Here is a 27138-nt window from a genome sequence, read left to right as displayed (position 1 = left end):
GCCTCATGAGGACGTGCCCGAAAGGTGAGGGCAGAGCTGAGGGTGGAGGCGATTCCCGGGGTTGCGGAGAGACCTACGATGGGACAGAGCTGACCTGTGTGGCGCAGGGCCTGGGCGGAGTGAGGATGGCCACCCGGGCCACGGGGTCTGCCCCCCGCTGCCGCGCGCCTGACCCCCCTCCCCTTTGTCTACAGCAGATCAACCAAGATTTGAACATCCAGCTGCTGAAGGACGGCTACCGGTTAGACGAGATCCCCGACGATGAGGACCTGGACCTCATCCCCCCCAAGTCCGTGAATCCCACCTGCATGTGCTGCCAGGCCACGTCCTCCACCGCCTGCCACATTCAGTAGCCGGCGGGGCCCCCGCGGCCGCCCAGGGCAGGGCCGATGCGGGCCAGGCAGGGCCGGGCAGGGGCTGACCCCTCCCCACCTGCTCCGCCTGCCCCCGGCCCCGTGCCCCCAGCAGCCGCCAACCTCGTAACAGTCATTGCTTCCTCCTATGGTAGGACGTGTACCTCTGTGTGTTCATGGAGCCGGAGAAACTAAAACCAGGTCCCTCTCCACCCCGGGGGGCTGAGGAGGGGCAGGGGCTGTTTGTTCAGTTACTTGGGGAACCTCGTCCAACACCGTGTCCTCCCTTGCCTTCCAGGCTGCAGTCCCTAGAGGGGACAGGGACAGACTGGTGGCAGAGAAGCCCACAGTTAGGAGCGAGAGGGGAGAAGGACCATAAAGCCTGGCCCCACCCCAGCCAATCCATGAAACCCCCAGCCCCAGCCTGGCAAGGAAAGGGGCTTGGAGGGAAGAAGGACCAGGGCAGTGGGGACCGCCCAGCATCTCGGGGCTCCTCCACACACCCCCTACCTGCCTATGTTCCTATCTGCATTTCCTCCTCATCTCCGGATGGGAAGCCTGGCCAAGCTGCCCAGCAGGATATCGCCCGCTCCCTCTCCATCCACTAGATCCATGCCTTCTTCCTCCTCTTTGTTCCATTCACCACTTTCCTTGCTCCTTGGGTGGTGGGAGAAGGAAAGGGTGGACCTAGGAGACAGGCCAGGGTTTGGAGTGGTATGATCTGTCCTCACTCACTCCTAACCAAGACATCTTTCTGACTCCCTTCTCCTGCCTCCACCCCATCTCTTTCCCTCCCTCCCTTCTTCCCTCCCTTCCTCCCTCCCTCCTTCCCTTTCCCTCCTCCCTCTATCCCTCTCTCCCTCCCTCCCTCTCTCTCTCTCCTGGTCATTGGTCTCTGTCCCAGACTGGAAGCAGGGGATAAGGCTGGCCTCACATATCCCATTCCCATCCTTCCTCAGCCCAAGACTCCAGAGGCTGGTTCCCAGTAATAATCTTGAAGGAAGTTTCGGAGAATCCACTGAGCTGAGCAGCTGCGCGGGTAGGGCAGGGAGCTGTATGCATGAGGCGGTCAGGTGTGTGTCTGTGTCTCTGTGTTAGGCCAGGTGTCTAGTGCTGTCCTGGATGTGAGTGTCCATGTCAGGGCAGTATCTATGGGGCCAGTTAGCCACGTGGGAGGTTGCTTAACCGTTCAGTGGACTGCGAGCCCGGCACTGGGAGTCAGAAGCCTGGGCTCTGGCCCTAGCTCTGACACTTTCCCTGTGATCATCAACAAGCCACTTGTTTTCTCTGGACTTCATTTCCTCAACTGTAAAATGAGCAGCACCTGCAATTATTTTTAAGGTCCCTACATACCTGAAAAAAGTTTATTTGTAGGAATTTCTGTGGAGGTGTGTGGGGAGGTCTCTGTGTGCCCTTGCGGACACATAGGGGTCACCGTGAGTTTCCGTCTCTGTGTGGAAAGGGAAGGAGGCAGTTTGCATGAGGACCTGTGTATGTCTGAGAACATGTGGGTCCGTCTGGGCTTGTGTGTGTGTGTTTGTTTGTGCACTTGTGGAGTTGGGGTCTGTCTGGTGTGTCCCACAGTTTGGGACATCTCTGGGTCAGGATGTATGTACTGATGCTTTTACTGCTGTTGCTGTCTTGTTGGGGAGGGGGCTGGGGGCAGGAAAGCTGAGGATGCAGCCAGGTGACCAGGGCCCTCCCCTTGGCTCGGCAGTGTAGACCTGCCTCCATGTGATAAAGAAGAACGCGCCTGGGCCCACAAACGCCCCATCCCAGGGCCTGCTCCTGGTGCTGCTGGTGTATCCACCCTCATGCTGCAGGCATGCCATGGACACACCCACAGCCCACTCGCTAGATGCCCGTCCCGGGTGGCAGGAGCTGGAAGGGGTGGAGTGAGGATGCCAGTTCAGGAAGGGCCCACCTCTGCCTGCATACCTAGTAGCTGCCACATACATAGTGTTGGGGTGTAGCTCTCTACTCCCCAGTCCCCCTACCTACCCTTACCACTTCTAGTACCGGGACCCTAGTTAGATTCTGAGAAAACGTCAAAGGGAGGGAAGTACAGAGAAAGCACCTGCAGAGCCTGCCAGGGCCATACTGGCCCCCATCTAAGTCCATATCCCCCATCCCGTCAGAATCCCACCCTTGTCCTGTCATCTGGGCCCCAAAGCCACGCTTCCCACTCCTACCACCTGGACTCCTTGACTCACCCTTCTAGAACATGGGTACCTCCTCTTTTTTGAACAGAGCCCCCATCAGGGCTCAGTTAGACTGCTGCTTTTGTTGCTGACTTGCTGTGTGACTGTGGCCAGTTGCTCAACCTCTCTGGCCCTGAGGAACTGGGAAAACACTCCCTCCCTACAGGACATATCTAGATCCCTGACAGGCGAGAGCTTTGGACTGAGGCCATGTACACGTGGCAGGGAGATGTAGGAAGCTGGCAGATGACAGCTTCTAGGTCTAGGAAGAGTGCATGGTTCCCTCCCTCCCTGTCAGGGAGACTGGAGGGGAAGAGTGAAGCCTTAGCTTGCCGCCCTGCCACCCTTCCCCCTTGTAGATACTGCCTTAACACTCCCTCACCTGTGGCTGCCACAGCCAGTTTTCTCCGCGCTCACTAATTTATTTCCAGGAAGGTGTGTGGAAGACATGAGCCGTGTATAATATTTTTTTTAACATTTCCATTGCAGTATTGCCCATCATCCTTGGTTGTGTATCGTGTAACACAAATAATGATATTAAAAGCATCAAACAAACCAGCCTCAGCTTCCTCCCTGGGGTGTGGGCAAAGGGCAGGTGGGTTGGGAAGGGGATCCTTTGAGCGCACGTTTCACTTTACGTCCAACCCATAGTCCCCAAGTCAGGGACTGGGCAAGTCCCCCGATCCCTCTGAACCTCTGTTTTCTCTCCAATAAAGTGAGACGCTTAGCCTAGAAGGTCTCCAGGGGCCCTCTGAACTCTTAGAAATTGGGCTTTTAATGGGTGTGGGGCAGGAGGTGGCGAAGGTGTAGGAAGGAAATTGGGCCGCTTCACCTCCCTGGGGATGGGGCTGAGCCAGGTGATATCATAATGGGCAGTGCCCATCCTGGAGGGGGAGGCAGGGCGGGGTGGGAGCAGGAAGGCTGTAGGGTAGGGAAGCTGAGGGTCCCCCACAGGAGGGGGTCACAGCAGCTAGAGGCACCCCTCAGGCTGGAGGTGTGGGCTGCCTAGGGGAGGGGGGAGCGACTGATGTCCCGCAGGAGCCCTTGGTAGGTAGAGCCCACCACGGCATCCCCTAGACACCACCATGTTCCTCTTCTCTCGTAAGACCAAGACCCCCATCAGCACCTACAATGACTCCTACAGGGCTCCTACCTCCATCAAGGAGGTCTACAAGGACCCACCTCTGTGGGCCTGGGAGGCCAACAAGTTTGTGACGCCGGTAAGTGAAGGTTGAGGGGGTGGGGTGGGGCAGGTCAGAGTATATGGTCACGAGTGTCTGGGTGGCAGTTGATTTGTGGTCATCAATACGTGCTTGTAATTGTAGTTCTGCGTGTGTGTGCATGTGTGTGTTTTATTTGCTTGCCTAAGCACAGAATTTATAAGGACAAATTGCACAAGACCCTGTCCTTGTGGAGTTATATCTGGGTAAGACATGGGGACAGACAGATAATAAAAAAGAAATAAACAAGGTTTTTATAAATTGTCCAAAATGCTATAAAGAAAATAAACAGGGCAATGGAAATGGAAATAATCAAAGAAAGCTACTGGTATAGGGAAGTCATGGAAGACCTCTCAAGGGGACAGTGAGCTGAGACTGGAAAGATGAGAACTAGCCATGTGAAGAACTGAAATAGGATTCCAGGCAGAGCCGTCCAAATGCAAAGGCCCTGAGGCAGGAGTCCATCTCCTACTGTGTGTGTCTATGGGATATGCCAGGAAATGTCTTATAGCATGTCTGTATTTGTATGTATTGACATCTCTCTATGTCTGTGTCTGTGCTTGAAGATTTGTGACCAAGTGGGTCTGTGCAACTTTCACAAAAGGGAGAGGGGATCTGTGATCTGTGACTCTGCCTAAGAGAATTTATCTGTGTGTATCATCCAACAAAACTTTCCTGGGTACCTTCACGTGCCAGGCATAACAAGGGGCATCCGGGATACGAAAATGAAGGACCAGACCCTGACTTCAAGGAGCAAACAAGTGACAAGGTAGGGCTGCCCGCTGTGGAAGAGCTGAGGCATGTGCTGAGCCAAGACCCAGAAAAGAGAAGCCATTCCCGGGACCTGAAGGGCAGATCTACCAAGTGATGCAGGGGGAGAAGGCAGAAAAGTCCTGAGATAAGGCAGCCTGGGGGCAAGAACCCTCCAGGAGCCAAAAACTGCTAGAGCCCTGGGGTGAGAGGGCCTCTCTGGCTGTGCTGAGGAGAACCAATGCTCCAGGAGAGTCATGGCTGGACTGAGTTAGGCTGCTGTGGCCACAGTGCCAGGGGATTGAAAGGATGTGGATGAGGTGGTAAAGGGTGAGGGAAGTCGATGGGAGATTAGGAGACTGTGGCAGTGAAAAAATGAATTTGTTGAAACTTTTATATATTTTTTCTAATTGCAAAATGAATTCATACTCAATGCAGGAATTGGATATAATTCAGAGAAGCACAAAAGGAGAAGATCCATAATCATTCTACCCAAAATAACTACTGTTAATATATTATTGCATTCCCTTTTAGGAAGCAATTTTTTTTTGGCAAAATGATGTCATATTATACTAATATTTTGAATCCTGCTCTTTTTACATAGCCATATATCAGATACACTTTCCTGTGTTAAGAATATTCTATAATGTAATTTAATGACTGCATAGTATTTCATCTTATGAATGTACCATAATGTCTTCAAGGAGCCTTATATTATTGAAAATTTAGATTATTTATAAAATTTTGCTAGTATAATCATTCTTGTACGTTTATCCTTTTTTGTATTATTTTTGCTGTTTATAAGTTTATTTCTGAGTTGCAAAGATTATTTCCCCTTCCCCATGTTTTTATAATTTCCGTATTCCCCAGTTCAATCTTGGCTGCCACAACCAGACAGAAAGTGCGAGGACCTTCTTTTTCTTGCATCTGTAGTGGAAACCTTAGCAGCAGACATTAACTGCTCCAGGTCTGTCAGAGATGAATTACATTTATCTTTGTACACATCTCTGACTGTCTCCTAAGGATAGACATTTTTTAAACTTTTGATATACATCAAATTGCTGTACATAAGGGTTGTAACAATTTACACTGCCACCAGCAAAATATGAAAACACCTTTTCCAAACCCAACAGGAGAGAATTTGAAGTAACTTCAACAGATTTTGGCTGTTCTCTAGACATAAAGAGAGATTAGGATGAGTCCTGGGTTTGGGCTCTGGCAACTGGAGGAATGGTAGTGCTACCCACTGAGATTTGCCATAGCAGATTAGAGAGAGATTTAGAGTTCACTTTGGGACAAAAATATTCTGAGAACATCCAGGAAAAGATTTCTGGTGGGTAGTTCAATATACTTGTCTGAAGCAAAGGAAGGAGATCTGAGCTCCAGATAGGTTTTGAACATCAACATATGGGTGATAGCTGAATTCATAGGAGAGGATGAGATGCCAAGGAAGAGTGAAAAATTGGGAATATGAAAATTTAAAATTTAATGGGTAGGTAAAGGAAAAAGAGCCATAAAAGGAGGCAGCAAAATTTGGCCAAAGAGACAGGAGGAAAATCAAAGAGAAATCAGTAAAGACAGCATTCTTAGACAAAGGTTAGTGGCGTCCAACATTGCAGACTAAAAGAGATCTCTTGGACACAGTAACTCTTGGTAACCTGGCCAGAATAGCTTCAGTGAGTGGAGAGGAAGGAAAACTAGATAGCAGTAAAATTAAGAATGAAGGACGCTTCTGTCAGTATGGTGGTCTATAAACTCTGAAACGCTCTTCTGCTCCAAAACAAAACAACTACACCCTGAAAGAAAATCAATTTTTGGTTTTGTTTTGGATTCTCATGGGGATAAGTGATAAGTATACTTAAAAAACAGGATTGTCCTGAGGACCAGTGCCAATATCAGCAGGAGTTTAAATTCCAAACTGAACCAGAAGGGGGCTAAAGTAGTCCCAGATTAATGGTAATCTCTGGCTCCTTGCCATTGCTCACCACCTGCCATCACCCTCCCACCCCCATGCCCAGTGAGATGCATGAATACCTTCTCTGGTAGAAAGCATCCTTGGTGTAGGTTTCTATATATCTTTCAGATTAAGATCAGCCAATTATGAGCTTATAAGGGATACAAGGAGGGAGCAGAGGTGGCTCAAGCTATTGGGTGCCTCCCTCCCATATGGGAGGTCCTGTGTTCAGTTCCCAGTGCCTTCTAAAAAGAAGATGAGCATACAATGAACAGACAGAATAAGCACAAACAATGGGTGAGGGGGAATACATAAATAAAAATAAATCTTAAGAAAAAAGAGAGAGATATACAAGGAAATAAAATGCCATAAAAGAAAAGTCAGCAGAAACAAGAAACAAACAACAGATTTAAACTCTCAAGGACTCTAAGTATTGGAATTAATAAAGAATGCAAAATAATTATTATAACATTTTAAAAACTAAAATATGAAATCGTTAAAATAAGCAACAAGAGGTTTTTAAAAATGGCCTATGTAAAAAAGAACTGAATTAAGATTTATTTTATTTATTTCTCCCCCACCCCCCTTGTCTGCTCTCTTATATCCATTCACTGTGTCTTTTTTTGTGTCCGCTTGCATTCTCAGTGGCACTGGGAATCTGTCTCTTTTTGTTGCCTCATCTTGCTGCGTCAGCTCTCCGTGTGTGTGGCGCAACTCCTGGGCAGGCTGTGCCTTTTTCACGTGGGGTGGCTCTCCATATGGGGCACACTCCTCGTGCGTGGGGCTCCTCTATGCAGGGGCACCCCCGCGTGGTATGGTACTCCTTGCACGCGGCAGCACTGCCCATGGGCCAGCTCACCACACAGGCCAGGAGGCCCTGTGTTTGAACCCTGGACCTCCTATATGGTAGGCAGACACTCTATCAATTGAGCCACACCCACTTCCCTGAATAGAAATTTTACAAATGAAAAACATTTTTGAAAACAAAAAACTCAGTGAATAAATGGCAGGTTAGACTCAGCTGAAGAATATCAGTGAAATGAAAGATATACTGAAATAAAACTCCCAGCATACAGCACAGAGAAGTAAAAAAACAGATTATGTGAAAGAAACATTAAGCAATATAAAAGAATAAGAATATCCAACACACATCTAATCAAAGTCCCAGAAGGAAGAATGAAAAGGAGACAAGGGATTATTTGGGGAAAAAAAAGAAGCCTCGGAATTTTCCAGAACTGATAAAAGAAATGAATTCAAAGATACAGAGCAAAAGGCATTCCATATATAGATAACCTCACAGTAAAATTGCAGAACACCAGCTTAAGAAATGATCTGCAAAGCAGGCAGAGAGAAAAATTTTCAAAATGTCACCCTTTCAAGAACAAAGGAAAGACACATTTACAGGCAAACAAAAACTAAAATGTTTACCGCCATCAGACCTATATTAAAGGAATTTCTAAATGATACTCTTTGGGAAGAAGGAAAATGATAACAGAAGGAAGGTCTGAGGTGGAAGAAAGAATGGTGAACTAAGAAACTGGTAAACATAGGACAAATATAAGCAAACACTGTATATAATAAAATAAAGATAATAATTTTTAATTTATAAAGTGCAAACAAAGAAATAAAATATTGAAAAACAACAGGATGTAAGTTGGAAGGAGACAGCACAGCAAAGGTGTTCTGAGATGCTCGTGTCGTCCTAGACACAGTATAAGATATTGTGGTTTTGTACTGTCAAGATGGAGCTACTCTTCCCAAATTCCATTCCTGAAATGATCTTTTTAAAATATATTTTTAACTTATTTTTAAAAGATACTTAGGTTACATAAGATGTTACATAAAAAAATATAGGGAATTCCCATATGCCCCACTCCCCACACCTCCCACTTTCCCCCACATTAACAACTTCTTTCATTAGTGTGGTACATTCATTGCAACTGATGAACACATTTTGGAGCATTGCCACACAGCATGGATTATGGTTTACACTGTAGTTTACACTCTCTTCCCAATCCATTCTGTAGGTTATGGCAAGATATATAATGGTCTGTATCTGTCTCTGCAATGTCATTCAGGACAATTCCAAGTCCTAAGTTGGTCTTGATTGAGGTTAGCCATGAGAGAAATCTGCGTGAGTTTGGAAGGCATAGATGAAGGAGCAGTCATTTTTACATTCTGAAGATTGATGTAAGTGACTGGAAAGGCACCGTGGTGGCTTGTGCTCATTTTTTGTGGCTCTACTATTAATAGTTCACCTGTTGGCATAGGATAGCATCTGGCTACAGTTCCTTCAACTGCTGGATCTCCTCCCTCAATGTCTCTGGCGCCGGTGCCAGCTGTGTACTTCTATGGTGAAGGGTACTAGCTTCTCCTAGAGGTCATCCATATATTAAGATTAGAGTGCTCTGAGATGTATTCACCAAATTGCAATGAATGTCTCATGATAATGGAGGAGATTGTTGTTATGGGGGGACGAGTGGGGCGAGGGGGTGGGGGATATATGGGGACCTCATATTTTTTTAATGTAATATTTAAAAAAAAAGACAAAAAATCAAAATCAAAAAAATCAAAATTAAAAAAAAAAGATTAGAGGCAATGAGACAGTTGGGGGTTCTAGTTTGTCCTCATAAGTTCCATTTTGTCCTTGCTCTTCCCCACTTCCTGTTCAACTCTCCTTTCTGATAGCCAGGTGATCTATTGTGACTTCAGGCTCAACAACAGGTACAAAGACAGCAGCCTTGCATAGAGTTCTTGCATACAGTTTCCACAATTCTGAAAAGTCAAATGCCTATAATGAATCCCTTATGCTATGTCACTCATAGTAGCTCTGCTTCTCTGATCCAACCTTGACTGATAACAGATAATAAAAACCTGAGATGGCTAATAAATAACAGACATTTATTAAACAAATACACATTCATACTCCCTAAACACAGGCATTTTTAGATGGATTACTATATAAATGAAACAAAAAGTCTCAATTTGCCAGGAAGATACCATAATTCTAAACTTATATTGACCTAACAGAATTGCTGGAAGGAGTAATTGGCAAAATCCACTGTATTCGATTTTTTTTTTTTTTTTTGGTTTAATAGCAGGAATTTATTGGCTCATGGTTTCAAAGGCTGAAAGGTTTGCTTCCTCCCTGGGTCAGTATCACTGGCCAGCAATCTTTAGGGTTCTTTGGCTTTTCCATCCCATGGCAATGCATACACCATATTAGATTTTAATACACCCAATTACTGATAGGTAATGCAGACAAATACAAAATAAGCAAAGATCTCAAAAACTTGAAAGCACATTCAACAACTTTGATTTATTGAATATAAATAGAATCCAGAACCCAACAGCTACAGATTCAAGCACATAGAAACACTACAAAAATTGACCTAGTATTAGATCATAAAACAAACCTTAACAGAGTTCAAAAATCAACATCACACAAACCACTGTCTCTAACCTCAATGCTATTAAAATTACAGATCAACAAAAAGATAAGAAAAATCCTCATAAATCTGAAAACAAAATACAACAAAAACACCCTTCTAAGTAATGGGTCAAAGAAGAAATTAAAACAGAAATGGAAAACTGCTCATAATGAAAAGACGGTATAACAAAACTTATGAAGTACAACAAAAGTTGTACTTAGAGAAAAGCCTACAGGCCTAAATGCTTGTCTTGGAAAAGGAAAACAGCAAAACATTAATGGGCTGAGCATTAAACTTAAGAAGTTAGGGAGATCAAAGAATAAGTGGAAAGAAAGACGAATGGAGACAGTAAAAATAAGAGCAGAAATTTAAAAACTGAAAAGCAAAACCTCTATAGGATCCACAAAGTCAAAAGTTAATTATTTGAAAAGACTTATACAACAGACAAATCTCTGGAGAAATTTATCAAGAAAGAAAGTGAGGAGGCACAAATAAATGAAAGAAGGGTCATAACCATGGATCTAGCACAAAATGAAAGTAAAGAGAATGTTTTCAACAGCTGTATGCTGATAAAATTTTAAAAACTTACACAAAATGGACAAATCCTAGAAAACTATAACTTGGCAAAAACAATTTTTTTTCTCTCCCTTCTGTGCCCCCGCCAGTTGTATGCTGTTTGTATCCTTTAACCATGTGTCTTCTGTGTCCACTTGTATTCTTGTCAGTGGTACCGAGAATCTGTGTCTCTTTTTGTTGCATCATCTTGCTGCGTCAGTTGTGTGTGTGGTGCCACTCCTGGGCAGGCTGCACTTTTTTCATGTGGGGCGGCTCTCCTTATGGGGCGCACTCCTTGTGCGTGGGGCTCCCCTACACCGGAGACACCCCTGCATGGCACGGCACTCACATGGGCCAGCTCACCACACGGGCCAGGAGGCCCGGGGTTTTAACCCTGGACCTCCCATGTGGTAGGTGGACGCTTTATCAGTTGAACCAAATCTTCCCACAATTTTTTTTAAAAATTAGAAAACTGAATGTCCTTATAATAATGAAAGAAATTAAACCAGTAATTTTTTTTTTTAAAGATTTATTTTTTTATTTATTTAATTCCCCTCCCCTCCCCCGGCTGTCTGTTTTCTGTGTCTTTTTGCTACGTCTTGTTTCTTTGTCTGCTTCTGTTGTCGTCAGGGGCACGGAAAGTGTGGGCGGCGCCATTCCTCGGCAGGCTGCTCCCTCCCTCACGCTGGGCGGCTCTCCTTATGGGTGCACTCCTTGCGCGTTGGGCTCCCCTACGCGGGGGACACCCCTGTGTAGCAGGGCACTCCTTGCGCGCATCAGCACTGCGCATGGGCCAGCTCCACACGGGTCAAGGAGGCCCGGGGCTTGAACCGCGGACCTCCCATGTGGTAGATGGATGCCCTAACCACTGGGCCAAAGTCCCTAAACCAGGGATTTTTAAACCTCTCACAAAGAAAACACCCAGCAGAGATACTTAACCTGATGTGTTTCTCTAAATGTTCAAGAACAGTTTATTTTACTCTTAAACAAAATCTTCTAAAGAAAAGAGAAAAAGAGGATGCTTCCCAACTCATTCTATGAAGCCAGTATAATAAAATAACTTTGAAGCAAAACAAAGACAGTGTAAGAATACAAAATTACAGGCCAATTTGCTCATAAACACAGGTGCCAGAATTCTAAATAAAAGATTAGCAAACTATATCCAGAAGTGTATTTTAAAAAGATAATTCGTTATTTAATGTTACATTTAATGTTACATTTATTTATTACAGAAATGCAAGGATGGTTTAACATTAGGAAAAATCTATAAATGTCATTCATCACATTATCAGGTTCAAGGAAGAAACCACAAGAGTTTTCAAGATATTCAGAAATTAAAGTGGTATGAGACATCTTTTTGGAGTGAAAGAAAAGTTCTAAAACTGGGTTATGGTGATAGTTACACAACTCTGTAAATACTAAGAATCCTTGAATTGTACTTTCAAAACAGGTAAATTTTATGGTACATCTCAATAAAAGATGCCGAATAAAAGATGCAGAAATAGTAGTTGCTAAACTTCAACACTCATTCATGATTTAAAAACAAAAACCAAAAAAGCTTAGCAAACTAAAATAGAAGGAAGTGTTCTTACCCTGATAAAGGTACATCCAAAGCATACAACCAACATCATTCTGATTAATTGTTAAAAGCATTTTTTCTAAAATTGGGATCAAGGCAAAGATGTTCACTATCACAACTTCTATTCTACATTGTACTGGAGTTCCTACCCAGGACACCAAGAAAAGGAAAAGTGAAAAGATACATGGATAGGAAAAGAAAAAATAACATTCATTATTCACAGATGATACAATTGTGTATCTAGAATCTAGAAATTATTAGAAGTAATAGGAGAATTTAGAGAGTTGGATGAACATAATATTAAAAAGTCAATCAGTCATGAACTATTGTGATTACTAATCGAAAAAAATGTGGCATTGGTGTGGAGAAAGTGGCCATGGTGGCTTTTACATGGTGACAGTTACCAGACATTGTATGTCCTCCCATGGCCCACTGGGTAGCCTATGGGACACTGTGGGCTATGATGTGGACCCTTGACCATGAGGTGCAGCGGTGCTCAGAGATGTATTCACCAAATGCAATTAATGTCTCATGATGATGGAGGAGATTGTTGTTATGGGGGGGAGGAGTAGGGTGAGGGGGGTGGGGAGTATATGGGGACCTCATATTTTTTTAATGTAACATTAAAAAAAATAAAGTAATAAAAAAAAGAAGTCAACCAGGGGGAAGCGGACTTGGCCCAATGGATAGGGCATCCGCCTACCACATGGGAAGTCCACAGTTCAAACCCTGGGCCTCTTTGACCCACGTGGAGCTGGCCCACGCGCAGTGCTGATGCACGCAAGGAGTGCCGTGCCACGCAGGGGTGTCCCCTGCGTAGAGAAGTCCCACGCGCAAGGACTGCGCCCCGTAAAGAGAGCTGCCCAGGGCGAAAAAAGTGCAGCCTGCCCAGGAATGGTGCCTCACACACGGAGAGCTAACACAGCAAGATGATGCAACAAAAAGAAACACAGATTCCCGGTGCTGCTGATAAGGATAGAAGCAGTCAGAGAAGAACACAACAGCGAAGTGGACACAGAGAGCAGACAACTGGCGGGGGGGGGGCGGTGGAGGAAGGGGACAGAAATTAAAAAAAAAAAAAAGTCAACCAGGGAGCAGATGTGGCTCAAGCAGTTGAGTGCCCACCTACCACATGGGAAGCCCCAGGTTCAGTTCTGGGTGCCCCATGAAATAAGAAAAGCAAACAAGCAAAACAGACCAAAGAGCCAACTCAGGGAAGTCGATATGGCTCAGTGGTTGAGTGCTGGCTTCCCACATACGAAGTCCTGGGTTCAATCTCCCGCCCCTGGTACCTCAAAAAAGAAAAAAATAATCATATTTCTTTACACCAACAACAAATATTTAGGAAACATAAGTTTTTAAAATATACCATTTATTCTAGCAACAAAAAATAAAGGTAACTAGAAATAAATCTAGACTTCCGGCAAGATGGTGGCTGAGTGAGCTTGCCTTGCCGTCTCTCCTGGGAAGAGGCAGCTGGGCACCGCTGGAGGTTCTCCGGGACCAGGCTTTTTCAGGATTTTTTCAGGGCAGGAAGTGTCTGGACATCGATTTGGTGGGAAGGTAACGGAAAGGACTGGTCTATAAGATATAAATTGGGACTTTTCAGGAGGGGGAGGCAAGATGGCGGCTGAGTGAACTTCCCGGTTACTAGCTCCTGGGGGGAATTGGCTGGGAGGCGTCGGAGACTCTTTGGGACCGGCTGTTTCGGGATTTTTCCTGGTCCGGAGGTGTCTGGACATCGATTTGGAGGGAAGGTAACAGAGAGGATCCATCTGTGAAATATACACGGAGATCCCAGCTACGTGTGGAGGATTCCCTCCTTGGGTAGGTGGAGCCGAGGCAGCTAGCACCGCGCGGAGCCCCAGCGGGCGGCGGCCAGGGTAGCTGGGTCCGGCCGAGCCCGGCTGAGCCGCGGCGGGCGGAGGGGAGGAGCCCGGCTGAGCTCGGCCGAGCCCAGCCGCGCCACGCCGGGCGGCGAGCGGGAGAGCCGAGCCGCGCTGCGCCGCGCTGGGCGGCGGGCGGGAAAGCCGGGCCCGGCCGAGCCCAGCCGAGCCCAGCCGAGCCTGGCGGCGGGGTTTCTGTTCTTTGGTTTTTTGTTTTTGTTTTTTTATTTTTTATTTTTTAATTTGTTGTTGTTGTTGTTGTTCTTGTTGTTCTTTTTTTTTTTTTTTTCAACCCTCTCTTTCTTGTCCCCAATATTCTTCTTATACTATTTTACCTTAACAATACAATAGGTCCTACAGGAAATACCTCACATTTGCTGGGTTTCCTCACCCTCCACTGCCTCATTTCTCTGTGAATAGATTTAGCCTATCTACACTATCCCCTTTCCCCTACAACTTGATATCCTCCACCATCTGCTATCTCTCCTATATTCCATCTCCCTTTCTTTGATCCACAAAGTGTCTAACTCTTAATTTCTAATACCTTTGTTTAGTTTTCCATCTGGTATTCGTCCCTGAAACTATTACCTTTCTTTTCTCTTTCCCTCTCTCACGAAAACAATAGCCTCTTAGTACGTACCACATTCCTCCCATATTCAGTCGTCTACCTCATTATAGGTACTTTCCTACTACTATAACTCTACACAATTTACATGATCTAACCTCCATCCTCCCAGAACTCATATTGTTGCTTTGTAAACATATATCACCAATACTACTTCACACTTTCTCCTTCCTTACACAATTGACTTTCCCCAGCACTAATACTTTCCTTTAAAGTGAGCTTAACTAGCAATAAGAAATTGGAATAAGAAGAACAAAGTGACAAAGAGAAGATATAACACTCACGCAAAAACAACAGCTAATTAATCTCCAAGACTAGACAAAGAAGCTAAGGAACTGATTAAACCCGTCAAAGAAAAAATGTTGACAAGACAGCAACAAAAATCTACAAACCAAACCAGTAATCAGGAAAACATGGCTGAATCCAATCAACAAACTGAAAATCAGGAAGGGGGGCAGGACTTCGCACAAGCAATGAAAGATCTCAGAACATTTATCACCGACAAATTTGATGAAGTAATGAAAGAGGTTAACAGCGTGAAGACAACACTTGGAGGGGAAATTGCAGACATGCGCAAAAAAATAACAGATATGATGGAAATGAACACCACAATTAAAGAAATCAAAAATACACTTGCAGCAAATATCAGCAGACTAGAAGAGGCAGAGCAGAGAATTAGTGATGTGGAAGACAGTGCATTGGAAATCAAACAGATAGTAGAAGTGGTCAATAAAAAGGTAGAAAAAATCCAGATAGGACTTAGGGACCTGAATGATAACGCAAAACGCTCAAACATACGTATTATAGGCATTCCAGAAGGAGAAGAGAAGGGAAAGGGGTCAGAAGGAGTGTTGCAGGAAATAATGAATGAAAACTTCCCAAATCTACTGAAAGAGACAGATGTACATATCCAAGAAGCACAGCGCACTCCACTGGTCATAAACCCCAACAGGCCCACCCCAAGACATATACTTGTCAAATTATCCAATGCTCAAGACAAAGAAAAAATTCTAAAAGCAGCAAGAGAAAAGAAAACCATCACATACAAGGGAAACTCCATAAGATTAAGTGCTGATTTCTCATCTGAAACGATGGAGGCAAGAAGGCAGTGGTATGATATAGTCAAGGTACTAAAGGAAAAAAATCTCCAACCAAGAATACTCTATCCAGCTAAACTAGCATTCAAAAATGATGGAGAGTTCAAAATATTCACAGATAAACAGAAACTGAAAGAGTATATCAACAAGAAGCCTCCCCTTCAAGAAATTCTTAAGGGAATTCTGCAGGAAGAAAGGAAAAAACAGGACAATCAGAGATGGAGGAGAGTGTAAAAGCAACAAGAAAGACAAAAATAGAAGGGGAAAATAAAATAATACAAACAAAATATAACAAACACAAATCCAACCAAAATATGGCTACCATAAATAACTCTCTAAACATAATAACACTGAATGTCAACGGACTAAACTCACCTATCAAAAGATTCAGACTGGGACACTGGATAAGGAAATACGACCCATCTATATGCTGCCTACAAGAGACACATCTTAGACCCAGAGACTCATGGAGGTTGAAAGTGAATGGCTGGAAAACAATCATACAAGCAAACAACAACCAAAAAAAGGCAGGAGTAGCTATATTAATATCAGACAAAATAGACTTTAAATGCGAAACAATTGTGAGAGACAAAGAAGGATACTATATTTTAGTGAAAGGGACAATTTGTCAAGAAGATCGAACAATCATAAATATTTATGCTCCTAACAAGGGCGCCTCTAAATATGTGAGGCAAACGCTGGAAAAACTAAGTGAAAGAATAGATGCATCTACAATTATAGTGGGGGATTTTAATACACCACTATCAACTCTGGACAGAACATCTCAAAAGAGAATCACTAAAGAAACAAAACATTTGAACAGTATATTAGAAGAGCTGGATCTAATAGACATATATAGATCATTACACCCAAACACAGCAGGATATACATTTTTCTCAAGCGCACATGGAACATTCTCCAAGATTGACCATATGCTAGGCCACAAAGAAAGGCTTAATGAATTCAGAAAGATCGAAATCATACAAAACAATATCTCTGACCACAGTGGAGTCAAGCTGGAAATTTGCAAGGGACAGAGACCCAGACTTCACACGACAATTTGGAAATTAAACAGCACACTCTTAGAAAAACAGTGGGTCAAAGAGGAAATCTCAAAAGAAATCAATGACTACCTTGAAACAAATGATAATGATAACACAACATACCAAAATTTATGGGATGCAGCAAAAGCGGTACTGAGAGGGAAATTTATAGCCATAAATTCATATATCAAAAAAGAAGAAAGAGCAGAAATTGAAGAATTAACTGCACATTTGAAGGAATTAGAAAAACAACAACAAAGTAACCCAACAGGAAGAAGAAGGAAGGAAATAACAAAGATAAGAGCAGAACTAAATGAAATAGAAAATAAGAAAGCACTTGAAAAAATAAACAAGACCAAGAGCTGGTTTTTTGAGAAGATCAACAAAATTGACAAACCTTTAGCAAGACTAACAAAGAAAAAAAGAGAAAAGATGCAAATACACAAAATAAGAAATGAGAAAGGTGATATCACCACTGACCCCACAGAAATAAAGACTATCATAAGAGGATACTTTGAAAAACTATATTCCAACAAAAATGACAATTTAGAGGAAATGGACAAATTCCTAGAAATACATAAGCAGCCCATACTGACGAAAGAAGAAATTGATGATCTTAACAAACCAATCACAAGCAAAGAGATAGAATCAGTCATTAAAAATCTCCCAACTAAGAAGAGCCCAGGGCCAGACGGCTTCACAGGGGAATTCTACAAAACATTCCGGAAAGAACTAACACCAATCCTGTTGAAACTATTCCAAAAAATCGAAACAGAAGGAACACTGCCTAATTCCTTCTATGATGCCAACATTACCCTAGTACCAAAGCCAAACAAAGACACCACAAGAAAGGAAAATTACAGACCAATTTCTCTAATGAACCTAGACGCAAAAATACTTAACAAAATACTTGCTAATCGTATTCAACAACACATTAAACGAATTATACACCATGACCAAGTGGGATTTATTCCAGGTATGCAAGGATGGTTCAACATAAGAAAATCAATCAATGTAATACACCATATAAACAGATTGAGAGAAAAAAACCACATGATTATATCTATAGATGCAGAAAAGGCATTTGACAAAATACAGCACCCCTTCCTGATAAAAACACTCCAAAAGATCGGAATACAAGGAAACTTTTTGAACATGATAAAGAGTATATATGAAAAGCCTAAAGCCAACATTGTTTACAATGGCGAAATCCTGAAACCCTTCCCTCTAAACTCAGGAACAAGACAAGGATGCCCATTGTCTCCGCTCCTATTTAACATTGTCTTAGAAGTACTTGCTCGAGCACTGAGACAAGAACCAGATATAAAAGGCATTCAAATTGGAAAGGAAGAAGTCAAAATTTCATTATTTGCAGATGACATGATCCTATATATAGAAAACCCTGAGAGATCTACAACAAAGCTCCTAGAACTCATAAATGAGTTTAGCAAAGTTGCAGGTTATAAGATCAATGCGCAAAAATCAGTAGCATTTCTATACACCAATAATGAGCAAGATCAGGAGGAAATCAAGAAACAAATACCATTCACAATAGTAAATAAAAAAATCAAATACTTAGGAATAAATTTAACTAAAGAGGTAAAAAACTTATACATCGAGAACTATACAAGATTGTTCAAGGAAATCAAAGAAGACCTAAATAAATGGAAGAATATTCCCTGTTCATGGATAGGAAGACTGAATATTATTAAGATGTCTATCCTACCAAAACTGATCTACACATTCAATGCAATCCCAATAAAAATCAACACAGCCTTCTTTAAGGAACTAGAAAAACTAACTATGAAATTTATTTGGAATAGAAAGAGGCCCCGAATAGCCAAAGACATATTGAAAAAGAAAAACGAAATAGGAGGAATCACACTTCCTGACTTCAAAACATACTACAAAGCTACAGTAGTGAAAACAGCATGGTACTGGCATAAGGAGAGACACACAGACCAATGGAATCGAATTGAAAGTTCAGATATAGAACCTCATGTATATAGCCATATAATATTCGATAAAGCCACCAAACCCTCTCAACTGGGAGAGAATGGCCTATTCAACAAATGGTGCCTGGAGAACTGGATAGCTATATGTAGAAGAATGAAAGAGGATTACCATCTCACACCTTATACAAAGATCAACTCAAGATGGATCAAAGACCTAAATATAAGAGCCAAGACCATAAAGACCTTAGAAAGCAGTGTAGGGAAACATCTACAGGACCTTGTAATAGGAAATGGCTTCATGAATATCACACCAAAAGCACGAGCAGCAAAAGAACAAATAGATAAATGGGACTACCTCAAAATTAAAGCCTTCTGCACCTCAAAGGAGTTTGTCAAGAAAGTAAAAAGGGAACCCACACAATGGGAGAAAATATTTGGAAACCATATATCTGATAAGAGACTTATAACTTGCATATATAGAGAACTCATATATCTCGAAAACAAAAAGATAAACAACCCATTTAAAAAATGGGAAAAAGATTTAAACAGACACTTCTCCAAAGAAGAAATACAAATGGCTAAAAAGCACATGAAAAAATGCTCCAAATCCCTAGCTATCAGGGAAATGCAAATCAAAACTACAATGAGATACCATCTTACTCCCATAAGATTGGCAGCCATGAAAAAAACAGTAGAATACAAATGCTGGAGAGGATGTGAAGAAAGGGGAACACTCATCCATTGCTGGTGGGAATGCAGAAGGATCCAACCATTCTGGAGGACAGTTTGGCAGTTTCTCAAAAAATTATCCATAGATTTGCCATATGACCCAGCAATACCACTGCTGGGTATATACCCATCAGATCTGAAAACAAGGACACAAACCGATATATGTACACCAATGTTCATAGCAGCATTGTTCACCATCGCCAAAAGTTGGAATCAATCCAAAAGTCCATCAACAGATGAGTGGATCAATAAAATGTGGTATATACACACAATGGAATACTACTCAGCTGTAAGAACCAATACACTACAATCGCACGTGATAACATGGATGAACCTTGAGAATCTTATGTTGAGTGAAGCAACCCAGGCATTGAAGGACAAATACTATATGACCTCAATGATATGAAATAAGTTAACTGCCTCAGAGAGCTAGAGTCTGGAAAAGTGGCTTACTGGAAATCGGGGGGTGGAGGAAGCCTGTGAGTTAATGTCTGTAGGGGTGGAATCTGTGATGAGCTGTACGAGCACAAAGAAGGGACAAAATGGGGGCAAGGGGTTACCTTCGGGTGGGGTTTTCTGGGTTTGAGGGGGGCTGGGGATGGGAAGAGGGGTAATATGGTCCAAGAAATAGGTGGGAGGGAGGGGCAACATACAAACATGGGAGAGTGCCAGAAGTTCATTGAGAACTAAATGTTGAGTAAAACGTATCAAAGTATAAGTAGGAGGGTTACCTGGTTAGGACGCTCAGGGGGTATGGTCTGATGCGGGACGGACTCCGGAGGGAATAGCTGAAGGCTCATTTTGCCAAGGTGGGTTCTACCATTGGGTGGGGTGGACCCATATCCTGGGGAAGACTAATGCCGTCGAATAGAGAGAACTGTATCTCTCGTGAGAAAGGACGGCTCCCAGGGCATTAGATTGGCAGGCGTTGTGGGCCCTAAGGGGAGGGGAAAATGGACGTGCAATGGATGGAACAAAGGTAAATAAGGGGGCAAAAGAGGAGTTATGTGAGAGTACACGAGGATGAATATAAAACAGCTAATATTACACCAAAAACATATAGGGGACGACAGACTAATAATGAAAACCATAAGACAAAACATAGGATAACTAAAAAATTTAGAAAACTGTACAACCTAAAGTATGGACCACATAGTAAGCACAAATGTTACCTTGTTTGAAAACTATAGTTTCGGAATCTGTACATCAGTTTCAGGAAATATGATATGAATAAGTTAAAAGATTATTGCTGTGGAAGGGAAAAGGTTTTATGGTGGATCTGGGGAAATACTGTATATTGTATATATGAATTTTGGTGATCTAAGACTCTTCTGAAGCTGGCATTATGTTGGGATTCACTTTACGGGAAGTTTTGGATCACAGAGTGGTTCAACAATGGCAGCGGAGGAATACTGATATGGGATGTTATTGACAGGATATATATGGTTGACAGGAAGTTATACAGGGCATATGCCCAGGGTATATGGTAATGTCTATATATACTCATAGTGGAAACAATTAAAAACAACAGCTGGGGGGGTACTGGGCTCCTGGCCGGGGGGTCACTGTTGTGGGCCCTGGGAGAGCAGCGGCAATCCTCCAGGTGCAACGGCAAGAACCAGGAAGGAAGGAGGGCCCAACAGTGGGCTCTTGATACTAATGGCTACACTTTTGAGCCTATGCACCTGCAATAAGAACAAGGCCTAGAGTAGCATTGTGCCTGGGGGTTTCCTCCTGACAGCCTTCATGTTACTCAAATGTGGCCACTCTCACAGCCAAACTCAGCATGTAGATGTGATGCATTCCCCCCAGCGTGGGACACGACACCCGGGGATGAGCCTCCCTGGCACCGAGGGATCACTACCACATACCAGCTGAAGAAGCAACTAGAAAATGACCTTGAATCAAAGATTCAATGCGGAACAGCAGAATATACCTGTCTACATATAATAACATGACTTCGGGAAGCGGTTTGACCTAATGTAAGGGGGAAATGGAAAGGAGAAATGAGATTATAAGGCTGTGAGTCTCTAAAAAAGAGTCTGGAGGTTGTCAGAAGGAATACCCCTATGTACAACTGAACAGAGTCTAAGAGACAGATAAGGTAGATACAACCCCAGGTATTGGTTCTTTTGAGGGATAAAGAGACCCACGGGTTCTATGGTCATGGCAGAAGGGGTTCACTGCCATGACAGATGGCCCTTCTTTGGAGCTGGTGTTTCTGCGTGATGGAAATGGACTCAGAGGGGATCTCTTTTCACAAGACTTGCATGCTACTTTATTGGAATTGTAGTTGGTGCTGGGTTTAAGATATATGTAGGGGATTTGAATCTCTGGACTGATAATACGACACCCAGGCCCAGAGCCTCAACAGACTTCAGCTCCTACACTTTGACTTATTGGACTTACTCCACTCAGCTAACATGGATTTGAAGAAGGTCAACCACCACAACATGGAGCCTAGAGTGTCTACAACTAGAAGCGGGAAGAGTGCATCCAGTACCCATGTGCAATCTAAGCCCTCACTTGACATAGGTGTGCAATGGACACAACCAATCCAATGTCCACAGAGAAAATGTGGAATGGGTGTGGGAACGGTAGCCATGGGGGCTGCTGGGTGTGGGGAACGGGAGGAAGAGATGAGATGTGGAGGCGTTTTCGGGACGTGGAGTTGTCCTGGATAGTGCTTCACGGACAATTACGGGACACTGTAGATCCCCCCAGGGCCCACTGGATGGAACGTGAGAGAGTCTGGGCTATGATGTGGACCATTGACTATGGGGTGCAGTGATGCTCAGAGATGAACTTACCAGGTGCAATGGATGTATCACGATGATGGGAGAGAGTGTTGCTGTGGGGGGAGTGGGGGGCGGGGGCGGTGGGGTTGAATGGGACCTCATATATTTTTTTTAATGTAATTTAAAAAAATAATAATAAATAAATATTAAAAAAAAAAAAAAAAAAAGAAATAAATCTAACAAAATGTATGCAAAACTGTATGGATAATATTATAAAACTTTATTGAATACTTTTTTGAAATTTTTAAATATTTTTTTAAAGATACATAGATCACACAAATGTTACATTAAAAAATATAAGAGGTTCCCATATACCCCACTTCCCACACCGCCCACTCCTCCCATATTGACAACTTCTTTCATTAGTGTGGTACGTTCATTGCATTTGATGAGTACATTTTGGAGCACTGCTACACAGCCTGGATTATAGTTCATGTTGTAGTTTATACTCTCTCCCAGTCCATTCAGTGGATTATGGCAGGATATATAATGTCCTACATATGTCCCTGCAATATCATTGAGGACAACTCTAAGTCCCCAAAATCCCACAATATCACACCTCTTTTTCCCTCTCCCTGCCCTCAGCAACTCACGTGGCCTCTGTCTCCACCTCAATGATATAATTTCTTCCATTGCTAGAGTAACAATAATTCTACAATAGAATACCAATAAGTCTACTCTAATCCATATTTCATTCCTCCATCCTGAGGACTCTGGGATGGCGATGTACACTCCACCTCTAAATCAAGAGGGAGTTTAGATCCCACAAGGCTGATGGATGAAATTCTCCTGCTCGCAGCTGTAGACTCTCTCAGTTCTCAGGTGTGGTGGTTGACCATTCTCACCTCCCTGTTAGCTGACCTGGGTAAGTTCAACAAACCAGAGAGTAGGTGTTGCAACTCTGCTGAGGCTCAGGGCCCAGCTGACACATGAAGAGTCCAGAGATTCAAGTCTCCTGAGCATACACCAACCCCAGAGCCAACCACAGGTTCAGTAAAAGTGATAGAAGAAGCATGTGTAGAGAGGTAATATCTGAGTCCAACTCCATCACACTCAGGAGCACAAATTCCAAAACAGGGCCCACTGGCAAGACACCAAACTCCAGAGCCATCTGCCATGACCATAGGACCTGGGTGTCTCTGTAGCCCTCAGGAGCACCCTACGTGGGGTTGTATGCACTTTGGCTGTCTCTGAGATGCTGCTGAGATGTGTGTAAACGCGACCCCCCTGATGACCTCCTGACTCATTTTGATGTCTCTTAAGCCATATAAACAATACTTTTTAAAAATACTTAAATGAAGGGATATAACATGCTCATGGATAGAAAGAGTCACCACTGTAAAGATTCAATGCAATATTATTAAAATCCCAAAAGGATTTTTTGAAAAATTTGACAAGCTATTTCTAAAATTTATACAGAAGAGCAGTGACCAAATAGCTAAAATACTCCATAAGAAGGGACCTGCCCAATCAGATATTAATATCAATTACAAAACTATAGACATTAATAAAGTATAGTATTACTCTAGGGATAGGCAAATTGCTTAATATGATAGTCTAGACCAGAAGCAGACACACATATACATGGAAACAATATACAAAAGAGGTGGTTGAAAGTAGAGCTAAGGAAGAAGAACTATCAGGCATAAGGTGGCATTACAAATCTGTGAGGAAAGCTAGACTGACTGTTCAATGGGGCAATTAGTTATCCATATGGGTAAAAATAAAATTTCCCTACCTCGCATCAAACCCAAAAGGCAACTGCTGGCAAATTAAAGACTTAAATATGTAAAGTAAAACTGTATAGCTTTTGAAAGAAAATATAAGACAATATCTCCATTATCTTAGAGTATAGGTAGATTTCTTAAATAATTCACAAAAAGTGCTAACCATAAAATAATATATTAATAAACTATGTTAAAATTAAGAACTTCTGTTCTTCAAAAGACACCATAAGTAAAATGAAAATACAAGTCACAAACTGAGAAAAGATTATTTGTAACATGAAACTGACAAAGGATTCATATGTAGAACAAGTAAAGAATTATATTTCCCTGGGTTCAGACTGAACACGTTTTTGGCTCCCTCCTGAAACCTCGCTAAAACTACTATAAATGGGGAAGCGGACTTGGCTCAGTGGTTAGGACACCTGTCACCACATGGAAGGTCCGCGGGTCAAACCCCGGGCCTCCTTGACCCGTGTGCAGCTGACCCACGCTCAGTGCTGATGCGCGCAAGGAGTGCCGTGCCACACAGGGGTGGCCGTGCCACGCAGGGGTGTCCCCGCATAGGGGAGCCCCACGCGCAAGGAGTGTGCCCCATAAGGAGACCTGCCCAGTGCGAAAGAAAGTTCAGCCTGCCCAGGAATGGCGCCACACACACGGAGAGCTGACACAACGAGATGACACAACAAAAAGAAACACAGATTCCCGTGCCGCTGACAACAACAGAAGTGGACAAAGAAGAACACTCAGCAAATAGACAGAGAGAACAGACAACTGGGGGGGGGGAGGGGAGAGAAAATAAATAAATAAATCTTTAAATAAAAAAAATAAAACTACTCTAAATGGGTATTTAAGACGTAAACCCTCAAGGATGGGAGAGAAAGTAGAGAGCACAAGGGCAACGAAATATTGGAAGTTTGAAAGTATGATAGATAAAAGTTTACTGACTTAATAGATCTGAGAAAACTGAATGCAAAGCCAGCAATGCTAGACCCCAAGATATAATGCTACTTAAAACAGCAGAATTTCCGAAAGGATCAGGAATTGGTAAGTTTCTAGGTTTCTCTGGCACTGAAGATGGGACTGGGCCAAGGTTGAAAGAAGGATTATTTGAAAGCTGTCTAAGAAGCAGTAAAACCCACTTATCCCCTCCCCTATCCCATGCCTTAGGGTGACTGCCTGCCCCCATCCCAGTGAAAGGCAGAAAGTTCATTTTTCGGAGAGGATGTCAGTTGGGCACACCAGACCCAGTTAAGGACAGGGTACCATGTTGAAAACAATGAGCCTCTGTGTACCAAATGCTAAAACCCCCAGCAGCTGCCTTCTCCACTAGATTCTCAAAATACTGACAGCTAGGTCATTACCTTCAGTCCAGAGACTGAAAAAGTCTTTTTTGAAGAATCCGATTATCCCAAGAGAAAAGACCTATAGAGGCTGACTTCAGAGTTCACCAAAAAATGGTCCAGGGAAACGGACTTGGCCCAATGGATAGGGCATCCGCCTACCTCATGGGAGGTCCAGGGTTCAAACCCAGGGCCTCCTGACCCATGTGGAGCTGGCCCATGTGCAGTGCTGATGCGCGCAAGGAGTGCCATACCACACAGGGGTGTCCCCCACGTAGGGCAGCCCCACGCGCAAGGAGTGCAACCTGCAAGGAGAGCCGCCCAGCACAAAAAAGCACAGCCTGCCCAGGAATGGTGCCGCACACACAGAGAGCTGACACAGCAAGATAACGTACAAAACGCGACACAGATTCCAGGTGCCGCTGACAGGAATACAAGCAGACACAGAACAACACACAGTGAATGGACACAGAGCAGACAACTGGGGAGGGAGAGAAAGGGAGAGAAATAAATTAAAAAAAAAATAAATCTTTAAAAAAAAAAAAAAGGTCCAACCAGATCCCTCTACAGTGATGCTCATGGTCATCAAAGTCCACCCACAGCTCAAAGTCTCCAGTGAGCTTTTTACATCTTTCCCTCATAATCAGAAACAGACAAAAATTACAAACACCTGAGGAAAATCTCTAACAGAAAAACCTATGGTGAGTTCCTTTGTATCTACACGTTGTGTCTATCTATGACTGTGTGGGATTGGGTATGTCCTTGTGTATGGATGGATATATGTCTGTGTGTGTGTGAGCGTATCTGTTATGCCTAGACTTGTGTGTGTGTGTGTGTGTGTACTGTACAACTCAGGGAAGCGCTGAACTGCTGAATCCTGGGGGCAGCCCCAACCCCCGCATTTTGCCCCACCTCCACCTCCATGGAGCGTGCCTGTGCAGGAGCTGCCCACGGCACAGAACCGCAGCTGGGCACTGGGGAGTCAAGAAGCCCCTGAGCTGGAGCGTTTTCAGAGGGGTGGAAGCACTGACAACAGCAAGGTCTCAGCCGTGGCTAAGAGAAGCCTCTGCTCATTAGACCATAAGGAGGAAGTGTGGGTGGCCACCATTCCCGGAACTTCACTGCCCATATTGAGGAAGTTCTTTCTAGCGTCTGACTTTTCAGGGTGTCTCGCCCCTGGGACCCCAGCTGTCTGCAGAGACCTGTGGACTCACAACTAACTTGGCATTCTGCCCTCAGCTGAGAACAAGTGGGCCTTGATCTGGGCTTCCATAGATCTGGCCCCCAAAGGGGAAATGAGATGAAATGAGGGGAATCTCAAGAAGCAGAGGGGCCCAGGACCTGGGCTGAGACTAGGAAAAAGGTCAAGGTAGGGTGAAGGCCAGGGCAAAATGAGGGTCAGAGTCAAGAGTGTCAGGATCAAAGCCAGAGTAGAGTCAGGTCCAGTTGGAGTCAGGGAATTAAATTTTAAAGTGCCCCTCCAACCCCATCCTTCAGCTCCCCCAAAATGCCAGATTTCCAGAAAGCCTTTCCTGTCCAAGAGACTTGCATAAGGCAGCTAGTCCCCAAGGAGACAGCTTTTCCTAAGGCTCCAGATAGTGCCAGGGGCCTTTTTATCTGTTGGGGAAGACCCAGCACCTGCTTGCTGACATCACACAGTCTGAAAGAAAGAGGACAGGAACAGCCATCTCTGCCCTCAAAGGGTGCCCAGTCTAGGACAGGACACAAATGAAGTCAGAAAACCACTCTCAGGACAAGCCCCTGGCTCCAAGGCCCAGATTTGAATAGAAAGAAAGGAGGAAAGGGTGATTGCAACAAGAGAATTGTAAAGAGGGAACCAGGGCTGGCAGAGAATTCCCTCTGATACAGGGAGCAGGCTGTGGGAGACCCACCTG

General features: G+C 43.7%; 2 protein-coding genes and 1 non-coding gene across 10 annotated transcripts in view; 2 read left to right on the top strand and 1 right to left on the bottom strand.

Annotated features, from left to right (window-relative positions):
* FAM219A (family with sequence similarity 219 member A) overlaps positions 1 to 3109 on the top strand; it is a 52709-nt gene extending 49600 nt beyond the window's left edge. For 4 of the 6 annotated variants that reach the window (XM_058302012.1, XM_058302009.1, XM_058302010.1 and 1 more), the window contains exon 6: positions 195 to 3109. In XM_058302012.1, the coding sequence (XP_058157995.1) occupies positions 195 to 353 (159 nt within the window). In that variant the 3' untranslated portion in view covers positions 354 to 3109. The remainder of the gene's footprint in view (positions 1 to 194) is intronic. The other 2 variants (XM_058302011.1, XM_058302008.1) reach the window with 1 other exon arrangement.
* A 422-nt stretch (positions 3110 to 3531) lies between these two features.
* SPMIP6 (sperm microtubule inner protein 6) overlaps positions 3532 to 27138 on the top strand; it is a 28957-nt gene continuing 5350 nt past the window's right edge. Inside the window, exon 1 of one of the 3 annotated variants that reach the window (XM_058302001.2) lies at positions 3532 to 3774. In XM_058302001.2, the coding sequence (XP_058157984.1) occupies positions 3640 to 3774 (135 nt within the window). In that variant the 5' untranslated portion in view covers positions 3532 to 3639. The remainder of the gene's footprint in view (positions 3775 to 27138) is intronic. The other 2 variants (XM_004471898.3, XM_058302000.2) reach the window with 2 other exon arrangements.
* LOC111758742 (small nucleolar RNA SNORA31) lies at positions 5380 to 5508 on the bottom strand. Its single transcript, XR_002792911.1, has one exon. It is a non-coding gene; the product is annotated as a small nucleolar RNA SNORA31 (small nucleolar RNA).

Source organism: Dasypus novemcinctus, chromosome 8 (genome assembly GCF_030445035.2).
Source record: "Dasypus novemcinctus isolate mDasNov1 chromosome 8, mDasNov1.1.hap2, whole genome shotgun sequence".
Taxonomy (NCBI): Eukaryota; Metazoa; Chordata; class Mammalia; order Cingulata; family Dasypodidae; genus Dasypus; species Dasypus novemcinctus.
Note: the sequence above shows the minus strand (reverse complement) of the source record. Positions and strands in the feature narration are given on the sequence as shown.